The sequence below is a fragment of the Mesoplodon mirus genome, assembly GCF_964341445.2.
Source record: "Mesoplodon mirus genome assembly, chromosome: 2".
Lineage (NCBI taxonomy): Eukaryota > Metazoa > Chordata > Mammalia > Artiodactyla > Ziphiidae > Mesoplodon > Mesoplodon mirus.
Genome location: NC_138977.1, coordinates 199,721,188 through 199,739,871, shown reverse-complemented (window position 1 = coordinate 199,739,871; position 18,684 = coordinate 199,721,188). Strand labels below are relative to the sequence as shown.

Genomic DNA, 18,684 nt, shown 5'->3' with positions numbered 1-18,684 from the left:
ATTTTCATTTAAACCTGTCTGCTTCTGGCTCCCTTTCTGAGTATCCCTTCAGCTAATAGTATCTTTTTGGGGCAGAGGTTTTTTGTTTTGTTTTGTTTTTAAATGAAGTTATAGAATAGGTGATGTGGGCTGTCATATTCTTGTTTGGAGGAAATTTCCTTTGGCTCTGCTTTATAATTTACCAAGGTAAAAATTAAACTATAGATAACATAATGTCCTTGTCATGAGGCTCTTTTTTGAAAACTTCATTGTGAAGTTTTTCAAATATAGAGAAAAGTTGAAAGAGTGAAACAAATAACTCTCAGATTCAACAAACGTCACCATTTGCCATATTTGCTTTATCTCTCTCTCTCTATATATATATTTTTTAATTAATTAATTAATTGATTGATTGATTGATTTTTGGCTGCATAGGGTCTTCGTTGCTACGTGCAGGCTTTCTCTAGCTGCGGCGAGCGGGGACTGCTCTTCATTGCTGTGTGAGGGCTCCTCATTGCAGTGGCTTCTCTTGTGGCGGAACATGGGCTCTAGGCACGCAGGCTCAGTAGTTGCTGCTCACGGGCTCTAGAGTGTAGGCTCAGTAGTTGTGACGCACAGGCTTAGTTGCTCCGTGGCATGTGGGATCCTCCCGGGCCAGGGCTCAAACACGTGCCCCTGTGTCAGCAGGCGGATTCTTAACCACTGCACCACCAGGGAAGTCCTCTATATATTCATGCTTTCTTTTTTTTTTTTTTGCCTGAACCACTGACATCATGATATTTTGTCCTTTAATACTTAAGCATGCATCTCCTAAGAATACGAATATTCTCCTAATAGTCACAGTATTGTTATCACATCTAAGAAGATTTAAAAGAATTTCACATCAGCTAATATTCAGTTCATATTTAAATTCCCCAGTTGTCCTAAGAATGTATTTCATAGCTGCTTTTTTAAAAAACGTAAACTTGGACTTCCCTGGTGGCGCAGTGGTTAAGAATCCACCCACCAATGCAGGGGACACGGGTTTGAGCCCTGGTCCAGTAAGATCCCACACGCTGCAGAGCAACTAAGCCCGTGCACCACAACTACTGAGCCTGCACTCTAGAGCCTACGAGCCATAACTACTGAGCCTGCGTGCCACAGTTACTGAAGCCCGCGCGCCTAGAGCCCGTGCTCCACAACAAGAGAAGCCATAGCGTTGAGAAGCCCACGCACTGCAACAAAAAGTAGCCGCCACTCGCCGCAACTAGAGAAGGCCCACATGCCGCAACTAGAGAAAGCCTGCGCACAGCAACAAAGACCCAATACAGCCAAAATAAATAAATAAATAAATTTATTAAAAAAAAATAAGAAACATAAACTTGACATATATACACTACCAAATGTAAAATAGATAGCTAGTGGGAAGCAGCCGCATAGCCCAGGGAGATCAGCTCGGTGCCTTGTGACTACCTAGAGGGGTGGGATAGGGAGGGTGGGAGGGAGATGCAAGAGGGAGGAGATATGGGGATATATGGATACATATAGCTGATTTACTTTGTTGTACAGCAGAAACTAACACACCATTGTAAAGCAATTATGCTCCAATAAAGATGTAAAAAAAAACAAAACATAAACTGATCAAGGCTTATGTATTGCTTTTGATTATTATGTCACTTTTAATCTGGAATAATCACTACCCTTTGTCTTCATGTCATTGATTTGTTAAAGCATTCAGGCCTATTGTGTTGTAGAATATTCCACATTTTAAATTTGTCTTACTGTTTTTTCAAGGTTATTTAACTTGTTCCTTTATCCCTTTCTATGTAGTTCCTATAAACCACAAGTTAGGTTTAGAGGCTTGATTAGATTCAGGTTAAGCATTTTTGGCAAAGATTCATAGGTGATGTTTGTATACATCATATTGCATCACATTAGGAGGCACAGAATGTAGATTGTCTTACTCTCAGTAATGCTAATTTTGCTACTTGCCACATCGCTCAATTATAAAGGTACATTTTCCCCTTTGCAAGTAGTAAGTAACCTGCAGGGCAATTACCTAATATAATGGTTTAGCATCCACTGATAATCCTGCTGGACAGTATAACTATATTGTGTATCACAAAACAGTGATTTTCTAATTATATTATTAATCTTTATTAGCTGACTTTCTTCTTTGGAGAAGAGCTTTCCTTCTCTCTCTTAGTCTCTTTTATTATGAGTCTCTGTAGATTCATGGATTTTTAGTTATTCAAAGTGTTAGTCAATTTCAGTTGTTAATTTTGATATTCAAATTGTACCAAATTTGGCCTGTGATAGCCCTTGTAAGCTGCTTCCTGCTCTGTCTTTTTGATAGGACTGCATTAGTCTTTGAGTGTTTCCATCCTGGCATAAATGTCCCCAGCTTACTTTATACTTGCTCTGCTCTGGGCCTGGAATCAATTATTTTCTTCAAGGAGCCCTAGTTTCTTCCACTGACACTGGGTATACGTACTGATTGTTCCTTGGGTGTCATTGCTTCTAGGCTCTTTGAGGGCAAGGAAGTAGAATTAAAATTTTTTTAAAAAGAAATCATTAGTTCATATTAGTATTTCCAATTCAGATTTAACACTACAGAGCTTTTTCTTGACTTCTTTTACTTTATATTTGTATAAATGTAAATTTTTACATTGTAAATTCCAGATTTTAATAGCATTTATATATGTTAGTTGCTTTATCCTACAATATAATAATTAATTTCAAAATAATACAACTATTACTACTAACAATAAACTTCTGTAAATCTGTTGATGGAAGTTTAGGATTTCCTTACAGTTCCTTTTCCCTTGAATGTATCTCACTAAGGTTGTATAGTCAGAATACAGTTTTCAAAAGTTAGGTGGAATAATTCCTTTCTCTGTGCTTATGTTATCATTTAAAAAAACATATTTATTTACTTATCTGGCTGTGCCAGATCTTAGTTATGACGCGCGGGAACTTCATTGCGGCACACGGGATCTTTAGTTGCAGCATGTGAGATCTTTAATTGTGGCATGCGAACTCTTAGTTTCAGCATGTGGGATCTAGTTCGCTGACCAGGGATTGAACCTGGCCCCCTGCATTGGGAGCATGGCGTCTTAGCCACTGGACCACCAGGGAAGTCCCTTTTTTTTTTTCAAGTCCCTTCTTTTTTTTTCAATTTGATATACAGATAGATTTTTGTGTTGTTGTACAGGTTTAGTGTTTGCCTCTTTTCCTTTTGGATTTAATTTTATTTTTTGAACCTCTGGTATATTTATATGGTTAAAAAGTCAAAACTACACAAAAAGGTATATTTAGAGAAATTTCAGTCCTTTCCCTAACCATTTTCATTGTTTTCTGGTTTATTCTCTTAGTATTTTCTTTGTGTTTCTTTTTGTAAAAACAAATTATTGTGTATATGTGTGTATATTTTTACTTCCTCTTCTTTCTTACACAAGTGCTTTATACACTGCTCTGTAACTTTTCTCACTCAACAGCAGATCCTGGAAATCACTCATACCAGTTCGTAAAGTGTTTCTTCCCTCCCTCCCTTCTCTCATTTTTAATGACTGCATAGTACTGTGTTGTATGGATGTATAAAAGTTTATTTAACCATCTTCCTATTAATAGACATTTCGGTTGTGTCTAATATTTGATTAATCTTATGCAAGTATGTTTTGTATTTCTAGAGTAATATCTTCAGGATAGATTTTCAGAAGTGAAATTTCTGATTTAAAGGGTAAATGAAAATGTAATTTTTTTAGATGCTGCCAAATTCTCTTTCATAGTGGTTGCATTATTTACACTTCTACTAGGACTGTATCAGGATACTTATCACAGGATTCCGGGTAGTATACCAATAAGCTAAATTCCTCCTTGTCTGTTGTTACTCCATAGTAATTCTAAATGGTATTTTCTATACAGTGATTCTAAAATGTGATTTAGGGACCACTTGAAATTTGTAAGGATTTGGGGGTAGTTTCTGTCAAATATAAACATTACTACAAATGTCTGTTGTGGCTCATTTGAAAAAAATTATATATATACACACACATATGCCATATATGATTTTTAAAACTACAGTAGTGTCTTCTCACAGTTTTCCTGTTGGATTTGTTGAGCTATCTTTTTGGTGGCAAGAGAAAGGAAACTATGAAATAGGGTATTTTGAGGATCTTTTGTTTTTCCAGAGTAATCTGCCAGTCAGATCATTTTAAGAACCACTGTCCTTATGACCTGAAAGAATTTTAGATTCTGCTAACCATTTGTCTTGTTTTTCTTTTATATCCTGCCCAGGCTCCTGCTTATATTCGGGAATGTGCCAGATTGCACTATTTGGGTTCCAGAACGCAAGCATCGAAGGTAAGAATAGGAAATTGCTCTTAGCCCAAACAAGGAGAGAGCTAGTTAAGATTAGTGGAGTTTTTTTTTTTTTTTTTTTTTTTTGGTACGCGGGCCTCTCACTGTTGTGGCCTCTCCCGTTGCAGAGCACAGGCTCTGGACGCGCAGGCTCAGCGGCCATGGCGGACTGGGGCACGAACCCGTGTCCCCTGCATCGGCAGGCGGAGTCTCAACCACTGCACCACCAGGGAAGCCCCTTTAGTCTGTCTTGATTGGAGACTTAAGCTGTCATCTTATGCTTTTTTTTCTGCTCCTGTTGGTTTCTACCTCATTCAGCAAATATTTGGTGTGACCAGGAAAACAGTATTTTTTTCAGCTAGTTTACCTGGAGTATGGTTTTTCTTAGAGAGTTGTTTTTGTTCCTCTACCACTGCTGTGTAGTTATCACATACTGTCATGTGAGCACCAGCCAAGAACCAGTGTACTTGGTCTCTAAGATGGGTCTGTCACTTTAGTATCTAGATGATTTTTTAGATGATTTTAAACTTATAGCTTAACTTCAATTTCTTCTTCAATGAAATGGGAATAATATACTTTCACTGCTTAACTCATAGGATACCAATGAAAATTACGTGAGATTAAAAGATGCTTTGAAAACTGGACTATTATATAAATATAATTTTTGGTGACAGTATTCTAAATGAATTTAGGTTTTCTGGGCAGGTCATGGGAGTGGGCTGTTGATATATTCTGTAATTGTAGGTTTCTCTTTATCTGATGATAGTATTTAGATTTTTCTTGTTCCTACATGTAAGAGTATACCATGTTTCCCACATCTCCCCTTTTTTTGTTCCAGTGTGGTGGGAATCTGGAAACAAAGCTGGCAGGATATATTAATTCACTTTTCTTTTAAATTTTCCATAGGATGATCTTGATCTGATAGCTTCGTGTCATACCAGCTCCTTCCAAGTGACAAGATCTCAGAAATGGAACCGGCAAGATTCCTGCCTTCTTCAGGAGGAGACCCAGCAGCGTACGGGAGAGGCACTAAGAGAATTGTTCCAACATGTTCACAGTATGCCAGAGTCGGCAAAGAAGAAACACCTTATCAGACAGGTGCTGAAGGCAGGGAGACAGTGACAGGGCTTTAGGAATGTGATTTTTGCTTGTAGAATCACTAGGGAACATTACTAAGAATTTCATTTAATTTTTGTCTTTTACTGGTCCAAGCTTTGGTTTAGCCAAGAAAGCGAACTTGTCTATGGAACCTCAGTGGTGATCTCTGTACTATCGCCCCACTAGAGAAAGGGGTGGAGGCTCTTGGATTTCTAGAGTAAGCAGAAGGATCCAATGTGGTTAGTTTCTCTAATTTGGTCATGTATGACATTTAAACCCTTCATATTTTCTTGGCAAATAACTTAATCTTGCTGAATTTCAATTTTCTTGTTTGTAAAATGGTAATTGTAATGCCCATGTTTCATGGTTGTAAAGATGAGAAAGAATCTATGTAAAGTGGCTGCCATAGCAGAGAAAAAGTGGTAGTTCTTACTAGCGAGTTGTTTGCAGTTAGAAAATACTAAATCAAGGGCCTAGTGTGATACTAGAAATAGGAATTCTAGTGGCTGAGTTTGTTTTTTTTGGAGCTATGGGAGCAAAATTAGGTCTCTCATTTGCTATCTTGAGACTCAAAGTATAACTTGAGTAAATATTGATGACTTGGTTAGTTTCTTTCTCAGGAAATTTATTTTGTCTCAGCCCCTCTTGAATTTTAGCTAAACAGGCAAGGTCAGCCTCTTTACCTCTTATTTGACTGGAACCTTCTTGAGGGATGTCTGTGTTTTTATTTATTTTTTTATACCTAACCTCAAGCATGGGGCCAGACAGAAACAAGTGCTCAGAAATGTTGAACTGAGTTGTTCTTAACAATTGACAAAGTCCTTTAAGATAAATTTTCTGTCACTCTCTTTGTTTTGTTTTTTTAATATTTATTTATTCATTTAGGCTGCACTGGGTCTTAGTTGCAGCATGCGGGCTTCTTAGTTGCGGCATGCATATGGGATCTAGTTCCCCGACCAGGGATTGAACCTGGGCCCCCTGCATTGGGAGCGCGGAGTCTTACCCACTGGACCACCAGGGAATTCCCTTTGTCACTCTCTTTGAAGTTACTTGGAGATCTAGCAAACTGTGCTATGACTGGAATTTTAGAGGGTGTTGGCCAAGTAGTATTACAGATTTAAAACAGTGTAGTGATTTAATTCTTGGTAGAAACTAAGCCAGTAATTCAGGTAGGACAGGTGTAAATGACTTCCCTCATCAAGAACACTGAGGGTTAAAGATTATACAAAGGAAAAAACTAACATTAGTTTTGCTCTTTTTAGAAAAATAGGAAATTATAGAGAAGGATTAAAAGAAAATAAATCACTCATCCTACCAGTGTTTACATATTGGGTATTTCTTTCACTCTTTTTCCTGTGGATATATTGGGTTGGACAAAAAAGTTAGTTGGCCAATGCAATATTTTGGAATATGGAAAAAGTTCGTTTTTCCATACGGAAAACCTGAACGAACTTTTTGGCCAAGCCAATATTTTGACGTAGTTATTATCATACCATATACTTTCTTTTATTTCTCCCTTTTTCATTAAACATTACAGCCTAAGCATTTTCTCATGCATGCTTGCAAACTCCTCACATACATTTAAAATATTGCCATTTATTTTTGAAGAAACTATACTTTTACTATTCTCTATGATTATATATAATTTATTCTCCATGATTATAAAAATAATGAGTACTCACTACAGAAACATTGAAACCTCCAGAAGAGTGTCAAGAAGAAATTAAAAATCACCTGTTATCATCTAGAGATAACCACTGATAACATCTTGGAGTATTTCCTTCTTGTATTTCTTTCCATGAATATGTATTTTATATTTTTTTTGTTTATTGAGATCATAATACATATTCAGTTTTTAAAATATCCTACCCTTTTCATATAACATTATATCAGAGCATTTTCCATGCCATTAAAAGGCTGTAAACATTTTTAATGGTTGCATAATATTTTATTGTATATAACCAGATATATACACAGTTTGTCCTCTACTGGACATATTAGGGGAAATTAACTCATTTTGGGGACTTCCCTGGTGGCACAGTGGTTAAGAATCCGCCTACCAATGCAGGGGACATGGGTTCGATCCCTGGTCTGGGAAGATTCCACATGCCGCGGAGCAACTAAGCCCGTGCGCCACAACTACTGAAGCCCGCACACCTAGAGCCCGTGCTCTGCAACAAGAGAAGCCACTGCAATGAGAAGCCCGTGCGCTGCAGCGAAGAGCAGCCCCTGCTCACCTCAACTAAAGAAAGCCCGTGTGTAGCAACGAAGACCCAACGCAGCCAAAAATAAATAAATTAAAAAAAAAAGGAATTAGGGGGCCTCCCTGGTGGCGCAGTGGTTGAGAGTCCGCCTGCCGATGCAGGGGATACGGGTTCGTGCCCCGGTCTGGGAGGATCCCATATGCCGCGGAGCGGCTGGGCCCGTGAGCCATGGCCGCTGGGCCTGCGCATCCGGAGCCTGTGCTCCGCAACGGGAGAGGCCACAACAGTGAGAGGCCCGCATACCGCAAAAAGGAAAAAAAAAAAAAAAAAAAAAAAAGGAATTAGGTCATTTTTTAGTTTATACATATTTGTTCGTAAGTATTCTCATTGCAGATTATTTCCTAGAAGTGGCATGACCAAAGGGTATGCGTTTTCTGGAGCTGTTACAGCTACTAGGTTTCTTTTAATATATAGGCCCATCCTTCTTTCTCCTCCTATTTTTTTCCTCCCTAAAAATTGCTGAAGTTTGTTTGAATAAACTTTTAAATTTGAAATAATTTAGGTTTGGAGAAAAATTGCAAAGAAAGTACAGAATTCCCACATATCCTTCACCTAGTTCCTCCTAATGCTAACGTTGTCAAAACTAATAAATTAACGTTAGTACATTACTAGTAACATTACAGACTTTATTCAGATTTTACCAGTTTTAACACTAATATCCTTTTTCTGTTCTAGGATCCAATACAGATAGCACATTGCATTTAAACACACATAAACCATCCTCTCTCTCTCTTTGCACTTTGTGAAAGTAACCAGATTCTTTGTCTTCCACAGTCTGGATTTTGCTGATTGCATCCCTGTGATATTACTTAAGATGTTTCTTAGTCCTCTGTATTTGCTATAAACTGGTAGTTAGATCTAATTCTAGAAGCTTGATCTGATTCAATTTGATTGTTTTTGAGTGTGTATTATTTAATTTAATTTAATTTACACTCAGGCTAATTTAATACATTTTGACTTCTTCTTGGTGGCATAATTTTTGCCTTTGTGATTTGCTTGCCAACCTACTAATCCATGTATGTACAGATTCACTTATTCCTGGGCTTTTCTGGGTATTTCCACTTAGCTATTGATTGTCACAGAATGCTATCTCTTGATGGGAGACTACTAACAAAATGTTCTTTATGTTTTCTTCTAGTTTAATAAGCATTCTGAAACCCAAACACCAGGACGAGAACCTTCTACCCTCCGGGTGCAGAAGAGGGCCCGTTCACGGTCCTTCAGTGGCCTTATTAAGGTAGGTACACCATGCTGTCATTTTCAGCATTGATCGTGAGAAAATTTAACAGTCTGACTCTTCTTATGCATAAACAGTTTTATCCTGTTCTTTGGGATTCTATGAAGGTTTCACTTGTAAGGGGAAAAGAATAGAATTTGGAAAAGCTTTTATTTTTCAAAGCATTTTTCTGTGTTTCAAATCAGAGAAGGGGCTCTATGATTGGAGAAGTAAGGGATAAAAGAAATAAAGGTCCTTTTGTCTCTTCTGGGGCTGAGGACAGAGTCCTCATCCCTGAGTAGAGAATCTCTTTTGGTTCATGACCTGCTTTGTGCTACATACTTCATTGTGCAATTTGCTAAAGTTATGGAAAAGTGAGAAAGTTGACAGACTGGAAATGGATTTTCTAATAGGCTAGTGAGTTTTAGGTAACTCAAATTTTTGTGAGCTTAATATTTTGATCAGTTGTTTTGTTCTCTTCCTTTGTCTCAAATTCTTTTAATATCTTGTTTTTAAAACAAATGCAATATGTACTTCTGTGGTGTTGCTACCATCGCTGTCTGTAGGTTCAATTTACTTGAGTCTTCATTGATGATCTGAACTTGTAGTTAAGGGATATTGCCAGCAGATGGCAGTAGATAGCTGATTATGGGGTTCAAATTTCCAGGCATAAACAAAGGCAAGTTTCTATCTAGTTAACTTGGAGAGAGATTAGCACTGTTCTGTGTTCTACAGGTTTTCTTTTTAAAATTGTTTAACATTATTAAAATTTATAAATCCAGCAACATTAAGGAGATCTTTGCTTAAAAGTTGTGCTCTTAAAAAAAATACCTTGTAATATATATATATGTGTATTTTTTTTAAACTGTAGTTGTTAGCAGTTGCAACTTCATCTTACTCTAATTTTGGTTGTAGTTATTATCATTAATAGCAGTTTAGAATTCACTCAATCCTATCCACTGGGGCCAATAGCCTTGGGACATTAGGTTTGCTTGACATCAAACAGAGTGAAAAGGCAACCCACAGAATGGGAGGAAATATTTGCAGAATATATATCTTATGAGCGGTTAATATCCAGAATATAAAAAGAACTCTTACAACAACAGCAAAGAAAATCAATCCATATTAAAAAATGCACAGGGCTTTTTTCAGCCATCTTGGACCCTGTGGAGGCCTGCTGGGATCAGGACTTCTAAAACGACAAATATGTCTGGAAGGCTGTGGTCCAAGGCCATTTTTGCTGGCTATAAGCGGGGTCTACAGAACCAGAGGGAGCACACGGTTCTCCTGAAAATTGAAGGTGTATATGCTCGAGATGAACCTGAATTCTGTCTAGTCAAGATGTGCTTACGTGTACAAAGCAAAGAACAACACAGTAACTGCTGGTGGAAAACCTAACAAAACCAGAGTAATCTGGGGAAAGATAACTCGTGCTCATGGAAACAGTGGCATGGTTCATGCCAAATTCCGAAGCAACCTTCCTGATAAGGCCATTGGACACAGAATCCGTGTGATGCTGTACCCTTCAAGGATTTAAACTTACTGAAAAGTAAATAAATAAAAGTGTGGATTAAAAAAAAATTGCGCAGGGACTGCCCTGGCAGTCCAGTGGTTAAGACTCCACGCTTCACTGCAGGGGACATGGGTTTGATCTCTGGTCAGGGAACTAAGATCCCACATGCTGCACAGCATGGCCCAAAAGAAAAAAAAAAAAGGCAAAGGATTTAAATAGGCATTTTTCTGAAGAAGGTTTAAAAAACGCTCAATATCCCTTATCGTTAAGGAACTGCAAATGAAAACCACAATGAGATAACAATTCACACTCACTAGGATGGCTATTATCAACAAAACAGAAAATAGCAAGGTAAGGATGTGGAGAAATTGGAACCCTTGTGTACTGTTGGTGGGAACGTAAAATGGTGCAACCACTATGGAAAACAGTATGGCGGTTCCTCAAAAACTAAACATAGAACTACCATATGATCAAGCAATTCCAAGTAGGGATATGAACAGATATTTGTATACATGTTTGTAGTGGCATTATTTACAATCGAAAGGCTAAAACCACTCAAGTGTTCGTTGATGGATGAATGGATAAACAAAATGTGGTATATATGAACAATGGAACAGTACTCAGCCTTAAAAAAGAAGGAAGTTCCAACACATGCTACAACATAGATTAAACTTGAAAACATCATGCTAAGTGAAATAAGCCAGTCACAAAAGAACAAATATTGTATTATTCCAGTTACATGAGGTACCTACAGTAGTCAAATCCATAGAAACAGAAAGTGGAATGGTGGTTGTCAGGGACTGAGGGTCTCGGGGGAATTGGGATTATTGTTTAATGGGTACAGAGTTTCTGTTTGGGGAGATGAAAAATTTCTGGGATGTGGTGATGGTTGCACAACAATATGACTGTACTTTACACTACTGAACTGTACACCTGAAAATGGTTAAAATGATAAATTTTGTTATGTATATTTTACCATAATTTAAAAAAACTCCCTTTGCTAGAACCCCAAAAGTGTATTCACCTGCTTAGACGTGGCAAGTAAAATGAGCATCCTTGGTTCATTTTACTTGGAAGTCTGTCATTCCCTCTGACTTCCTGTCATAGAGATGATTGGTAACAAGAAAAGTTACGGTCCAATAAGTGTTTTTCTCTGTGTTAGTCAAACATGTTTCTTTAACTGAAGTTAGATGGGTATAGTTTTCTCTTCATAGTGAGCTCTTCTCCTGCAGTTGGTTCTAGAAGTGTTGCTAATTATTGCTTGAAATGTAAAAATATAGTATCCTCTTGGCAGCTGCCCTCTTCAGAGCATTTAGAACTTTAGAGTTATAAAAGAGTTTATAATTGTATCAGGAGAAAACATTTTAGAAAAATAATTTTAAACACAATGTTAGCAAGTTTTATAGGACAGAAGGGTAAACTGTTTTCATTATAAATGAAGAGACTTTCAAGCTAATAATAAATGTAGGTTTCTGTTCCATAGCAAAGGAGTAATGAAATTTCTGTTAAAAAATTCACTGGAAGCTGAATTTTAGCTTTTATAGCTGGTCCTGTGGCTCCTGGTATCCCCAGTTTAGCTTACTCTGAGGTGGTATCTGACTTCTGAAAGGAAGATGTACTGGCCTTATTTTTCTAGCACTTCTGTGTTTTAGCTATTTGATTTCTATCCTGCTTTGATACTTTTTTTTTGGCTAGACTTTTTTTCCTCCAAAATTCGTCTCATGTAAATGATTTATTACAGAATATTCCTACTAATATTTATATTATAAAGTTTAATGTTCTAGTTTTGATATGTTCTTTTTTTTGGAATTCAAATTTATTCTCTAAGGAGAAAAAAGAAAGATTTCTTCAAAGATGGTAGAATTGTCACTGTCAACTGATATAGTAGGTTACATTAGCTTTTAAGCTGTTCAGAGATGAAAGGGCTTTTAGTCTTGCTCTGAATATCAGTATAGTCATGTGACCCTTTTATGGCTATACTAGAAACTCTTAGAGAATTTCTCCAAATTTTCCAATCCTGTGTGAGGAGGACATGACAGGGAAGCAAAATCTTAGAGTGGACCCAGTGTAAGTGTCTTTTAGTGGGGAGGGGAGGAGGGGACTCTTAAAAGGTGCCAGAGACAATATGTCTTTAGGGAAAAAATTATACTGGTAGGTAACTGGTGTTTCTTTTATGGCCTCAGAAGCACTGTAATTGGCCTGTATTAGTTGGTTTAAATCAACTATAAAGTTGCTTTTAACATTTCAGCCCTTTAATTGGTTTAAACAGGAATAGTGATCACCTAAAGAAAGGCAGTGATCTCAGGTTTTTTAGTAACATGCTTTGACCTCTCTTGTATAAGATGCCTGGGGGAATTTATCAAAGAGCTGAGATTTTTTTTAACCTAAGAAACTATAGTTTTGAAGACCAGTATAACTATAATATAGATATTATAGATGTTTATAAATCAAATATTTTCTCTTCCTAAATCAGCGGAAGGTCCTGGGAAATCAGATGATGTCAGAAAAGAAAAACAAGTACCCTACTCCAGAATCTGTAGCCATTGATGAATTGAAGAGAGCCAGCAAAGAAAATATGAATTTAGTAAGATACTATTCTTTGCACTTTCTCTTTGTATGTGTTCATTTGTAGAAAGGAAGAAAATTAATATACCGTCGTCTGTTTTACTGTGTTTCTTTGGGCCATATTCAAATATGCCTTTTCCCCAGTCTTTTCGTTTTATGCTGACTTCTTTCTGTAGGTTTTCATTGATTCATTCAACAAACATTTTGAGTTCAAGGAAGATATAACCAGTCATAAGCAGAAATGACAAATGCAGTGAAATAACTCCACACACAAAGTGCTGGAGGGAGCAGTTCTTACTGGGAGACTCCACAGGGTGGGTAACCTTTGAGCCAGGCCTGCTCGGCACTGCAGTACGTGTGGAGTAGTCCTTTAGGTTATCCCAGGAATGTTTACTTCATTAAGCCAGCAATAAAACAGTTAAGATTAATGAGATCTAAATACGTTGGTAAAACTCTTCATATTGAAATTGAACAAGTAAATAATTCCTCTGTTAGTAAAGTCTGTCTATAGGAATGACATTAGGACATTTAAGCCACTATAAAATTTTCTTGTTACAGTTATTTTCTGGCTCTCCAGCTGTCATGATGACACCAAGAAGACTGAAATGGTCTGAGGGGAAGAAAGAGGGGAAAAAAGGTACTAATTGTACTTATTTTGTGTGTCTTATGAACGTAGTTCCTTTCTGTATCTAGTCAATAGCATTTTTTGAATTCCCAGTGTGGTATGGTCGTAGTCAGAAGAGATGTAAAAATTATAAGGCTGGGTCCTGCCCGTGAGTTCATTTAGCAGATGGTTATTGAGCAACTACTCAGCACTGTCCCAGGTGCTGAGGGGCAGAGCTGTGAACAGAGACCCACACGGTCCCTGCATTCTTGGACAGATGGGACACGTGAAAAATATCTTAAGAATACTTGTTAAGCAAATTAAAAGCAAGTGTAAACTAACTTGTGAAACCAAGTACAGGAGTGCTGAGAAGATGTTAAGTAAACATGGAATAGTTATGTTCCTTTTCTGTGCAGACTTTAGCTTTGTTTATTCAATAAAACTTTCCCGATAAACAGCTCATGCCGAAGGACCCTGGAAATCATATCATACAACATGTTTTTGAGGATATTTAGGGTAAAAAGGATTATGTAGTGCTGGGACTACTGATTGTTGGAGGCTCAGTTGGTGAAGTGCGGTGGCTGCTGTGCTTTCCTCTGAGGAAGCCATGTGGGTAACTGGAAAGGCCGGGGGATTTGTAGTTAGACCTAATTTGAGGCATCGTTCCTCTGGCTTGGGAAAACCACTCATTCTCAGCCTACTTCTTCCTCTGCAAATGGGGATAATAGTTATATCTACTTCCCAGATTTCTTATGAGGCTCAATTGAAATTATGTTTTGGAAGCACATTGTGATTGGTAAAGCATTAACAAGTAGTAGTAATTGTTACTGAAGAAAACTAGGTGAGGCGTGGTCTTGTTTTATAAGGCTTGTGTTGCAGATGAAGCGATCTCTGGTCTGATATGCTCAGTTTACCAGAGATATGAGCATACTTACTATTTGAGACATCAGCAATAGAAAGAGAACACAAGCCCAGTCCTTATAGATAAATCTTTATTCTTTTCTAGGAAGTTAGATTTCAGTATGGTCTTCTTCCTTATCCTTGAATGAATTATCTGAACTCTCTTTTGTTTCCTTGTTGCCTCTGGCTTCTAGGCTGGGCTGTCTGATTGAGGCAAGTTTGGCGCTTGGATTCTGTGTGTCTAAATATTTCTACCTGTATTTTCATAAGTCAAAACCAAGCATAACTTATTTTTATTATTTTTATTTTGGGCTGTGTTGGGTGTTCGTTGCAGTGTGCGGGCTTCTCATTGCGGTGGCTTCTCATTGCAGAGCACGGGCTCTAGGCACACGGGCTCAGTAGTTGTGGCACACAGGCTTAGTTGCTCTGCGGCATGTGGGATCTTCCCAGACCAGGGCTCAAATCTGTGTCTCCTGCATTGGCAGGCAGATTCTTAACCACTGAACCACCAGGGAAGTCCCAGCGTAAGTTATTTTTGAAGGATACATTGTATCAGTTACACCTTTTCTTGCTTTCAGTTTTGAAGATAATCAAGAAATGTCTTTCTATGTCGACAGCTCTACTTCTGGAAGAAAGAAATGCGTTAAATAAGTGAGGACTTCCCTGGTGGTGCAGTGGTTGAGAATCCGCCTGCCAATGCAGGGAACACGGGTTTGAGCCCTGGTCCGGGAAGATGCCACATACCACGGAGCAACTGAGTCCGTGTGCCACAACTACTGAGCCTGTGTGCCATAACTGCTGAGCCCGTGTGCCTAGAGCCCATGCTCTGCAACAAGCCACCGCAATGAGAAGCCTGCACACTGCAACGAAGAGTAGCTGCTGCTCGCTTGCAACTGGAGAAAGCCCGCGTGCAGCAACAAAGACCCAACGCAGCCAAAAAAAAAAAAAAAGTTTAATATTTTACCAAGAAGTTTTAGCGCAGGGATTCTTCCTGTTAACTGTGGACTTCCTAAGGGCTCTAATAAAGTTCCTGGTATTGTTGATGGAATTTTATGTGTAGGTGCATATGTACATTTTTCTGGAGGAGAGATTATATAGTTTTTATAAGAGTCTTAAAAATGTTGGTGATTCAGAAAAGTGGAGGCCCACAGATAATGAATGACCTCCCACTGGATTAAGCAGTGGCATTTTCACATTACCCTCTCCCTGCTCACTTCCTCTAACTGGGAACACCTGTGGCTGTCATGACTTCACACTATTCTCCTTCTCCTCCTTCCTCTTTAATTTTTTCATCTCTGCAGTGCTTTACTATCACCTGCCTCCCACTCCACCTCTTCATGTTCTTCAGTGCTCTGTCTTAAATTCTCTGCTTGTTCCTGCTCTTGCTTTTCCCCCTCTTAGCAGTTTGGTCTCCTTCTGCAGCCCAGTTCTGTTCTCTGTTTGATACCTGCTCCCAAGCCTGCACCTCCAGATCTGAACTCTGTTCAGTCTCCAAGCCCCCAGATCCAAGTGCCTGCCATCTATTTGTTTTACATAAAGAATACAATCCAAGATTTTTTTGATGGTGATTTTATAAAAGGAGCAAGTTTTTTTTTAAATTTATTTAATTAATTTATTTATTTTTGGCTGTGTTGGGTCTTCCTTGCTGTGCACAGGCTTTCTCTAATTGTGGCGAGTGGGGGCTACTCTTTGTTGTGGTGCGTGGGCTTCTCATTGTGGTGGCTTCTCTTGTTGCAGAGCACGGGCTCTAGGCACGCGGGCTTCAGTAGTTGCAGGACGCGGGCTCAGTAGTTGTGGCTCACGGGCTCTAGAGCGCAGGCTCAGTAGTTGTGGTGCACGGGCTTAGTCGCTCCACGGCATATGGGATCTTCCTGGACCAGGGCTCAAACCCGTGTCCCCTGCATTGGCAGGCGGATTCTCAACCACTGCGCCGCCAGGAAAGCCCAGGAACAAGTAGTTTTTGAAGAAGATAATGCAATTTTATTATCATCAATAGTGTACTCCCAAAGACATTTATTTCGCATGGGGTTTCTCAATTGGCACTATCGACATTTTAGGTCAGATAATTCTTTGTTGTGGAGAGCTGTCCTGTGCATTGTATGATATTTAGCATCCCTGGTCTCTACCCACTAGATGCCAGTAGCACTCTTCCCCCAGTTGTGACAACCAAAAATGCCTCCAGACATTGCCAAATGTCCCCTTCATGGGAGGGGGCAAAATCACTCCCTGATGAGAACTGCTGATTCAACACCTACTTATTAATGGGCATTATTTTCAGCAGTCAGAATCTTACCCATTGTTCAAAGCCCAGCCTAAACCCTACCTCCTCTTCAAAACCTTCTTTGGCTAACCCAGACAGATATACCTTTTCCTTTGAACTCTTATTGACATTACTAAAATGTTGACATTTAATATGATTTATCATAGATAGTTTGCTTCACATATATTGTCTTATCGCTGTAGCTAGTTTCTCTTCTGGAAGACAAAGGCCAGACTTAATATATTCATGGCCCCTGTCTTCTTCTCTTCCCCCCCAGTAATGACTGCCTTGCATCTAGTAGGCATTTAGTAAACATTCGCTGGTGAGAGGTGCAGTGGTGGTAAGAACACGAGCTTTGCATTCAGTTAAGCTTGGGTTCAGTTCCCAGCCTTTTTTTTTTAATTAAAAAAATTTTTTTAATTAATTTATTTGTTTTTATTTTTGGCTGTGTTGGGTCTTCATTGCTGCACGCGGGCTTTCTCTAGTTGCAGCGAGCCGGGGCTATTCTTCGTTGCGGTGCACAGGCTTCTCATCATAGTGGCTTCTCTTGTTACAGAGCACGGGCTCTAGGCACGCGGGCTTCAGTAGTTGTGGCACGTGGGCTCAGTAGTTGTGGCTCGCGGGCTCTAGAGCACAGGCTTAGTAGTTGTGGCGCACGGACTTAGTTGCTCTGTGGCATGTGGGATCTTCCCGGACCAAGGCTCAAACCCGTGTCCCCTGCACTGGCAGGTGGATTCTTAACCCCAGTTCCCAGACTTAATAGCTGTATATCTTAGGGCAAGTTTATTTGTGTAGGCTTCACATTCTTCACCTGTAAAATAGCAAGAGCATTACCTCATGCACAGGTTGTTGTGAGGGTAAATGAGGCAATATACATAAAGAACTCAGAGCAACACCTGGCACAAAATATGCACTTAGTAAAGGTAGCTGTTACTGCCATTAAGATGATTTAATGAACTGAGATTAGAGCAAGAGGACAAAGTGGTGTATACTTGGTAGAGAGTAAACAATTCTCCCTCAGTTTATAGAAAATAATAAGTATAGATTTCTCTAGCTTTTGGGTGGAATGTTTGCAGAAATAAATACTTATAAATGTGTTTAATGCTCCTTTTTCTCTTTCAGCCTAGGATTCCTCTGAAGGATCCAGAGGTTTCCTGTTGTCCACCCAGAATTTTCTCTTTTGTGGACTAGGTGCCATTACTGCTCACAGAGAAGCTTGGACTTGCAGCTTGCTTGCTGCATGTTGAATTGTGAAAGCCAACTAATCCTGTGACTTGACTGACGCCTCTAACCCCACTCAGTGGATGACATCTACAGACTCTGCCTGCTGAACCAGTGCTAGAGAATCTCTCTCTCTCTCTTTTAAAAAAAATGTTATGGGGAAACCACTAACCAGCCAAATCAGCTTAGACGGCACAGTAAATGAGTAGAACCAGGCAGACTCCTGTGCTCATTCCATGTATTTGTTTAGGCAGATTCTATTTTTTTTTTTTTTTTTTTTTTTTTTTTTTCTTTTTGCGGTATGCGGGCCTCTCACTGTTGTGGCCTCTCCCGTTGCGGAGCACAGGCTCCGGATGCGCAGGCCCAGCGGCCATGGCTCACGGGCCCAGCCGCTCCGCGGCATATGGGATCCTCCCAGACCGGGGCACGAACCCGTATCCCCTGCATCGGCAGGCGGACTCTCAACCACTGCGCCACCAGGGAGGCCCAGATTCTATTTTTAAAACATTTGAAATCTGTGCTCAACTGCCAGTGATTCTTTTAAAAAGTGCTGTCAATCCTGGTGGATTGATGTTATTTTTAACTGATAGCTTGGGCTTTTCTCTATTTTGATAGTTTTGGGGGATATTTTGGTTATTGTTTCTTGTTTATTTGTTGTTTGTGTATTTTAAAAGGTAAAAAATCAAAATGGACTCCAAACCAGATGTCTTTCCTCTCTTTTTCACC

General features: G+C 39.1%; 1 protein-coding gene and 1 pseudogene across 2 annotated transcripts in view; both read left to right on the top strand.

Annotated features, from left to right (window-relative positions):
- The window catches only part of ARHGAP19 (Rho GTPase activating protein 19), a 54,415-nt gene extending 35,749 nt beyond the window's left edge, over positions 1-18,666 (top strand). The window contains exons 7-13 of the mRNA XM_082611114.1: positions 4,255-4,320; positions 5,224-5,415; positions 8,818-8,916; positions 12,882-12,992; positions 13,532-13,610; positions 17,860-18,202; positions 18,439-18,666. Of these exons, the coding sequence (XP_082467240.1) occupies positions 4,255-4,320; positions 5,224-5,415; positions 8,818-8,916; positions 12,882-12,992; positions 13,532-13,610; positions 17,860-17,864 (552 nt within the window). The 3' untranslated portion in view covers positions 17,865-18,202; positions 18,439-18,666. The remainder of the gene's footprint in view (positions 1-4,254; positions 4,321-5,223; positions 5,416-8,817; positions 8,917-12,881; positions 12,993-13,531; positions 13,611-17,859; positions 18,203-18,438) is intronic.
- LOC309793718 (large ribosomal subunit protein eL33-like) lies at positions 10,023-10,455 on the top strand (annotated as a pseudogene). The gene has a single exon. The product of its transcript is annotated as a large ribosomal subunit protein eL33-like (transcript).
- Positions 18,667-18,684: the final 18 nt, after the last annotated feature.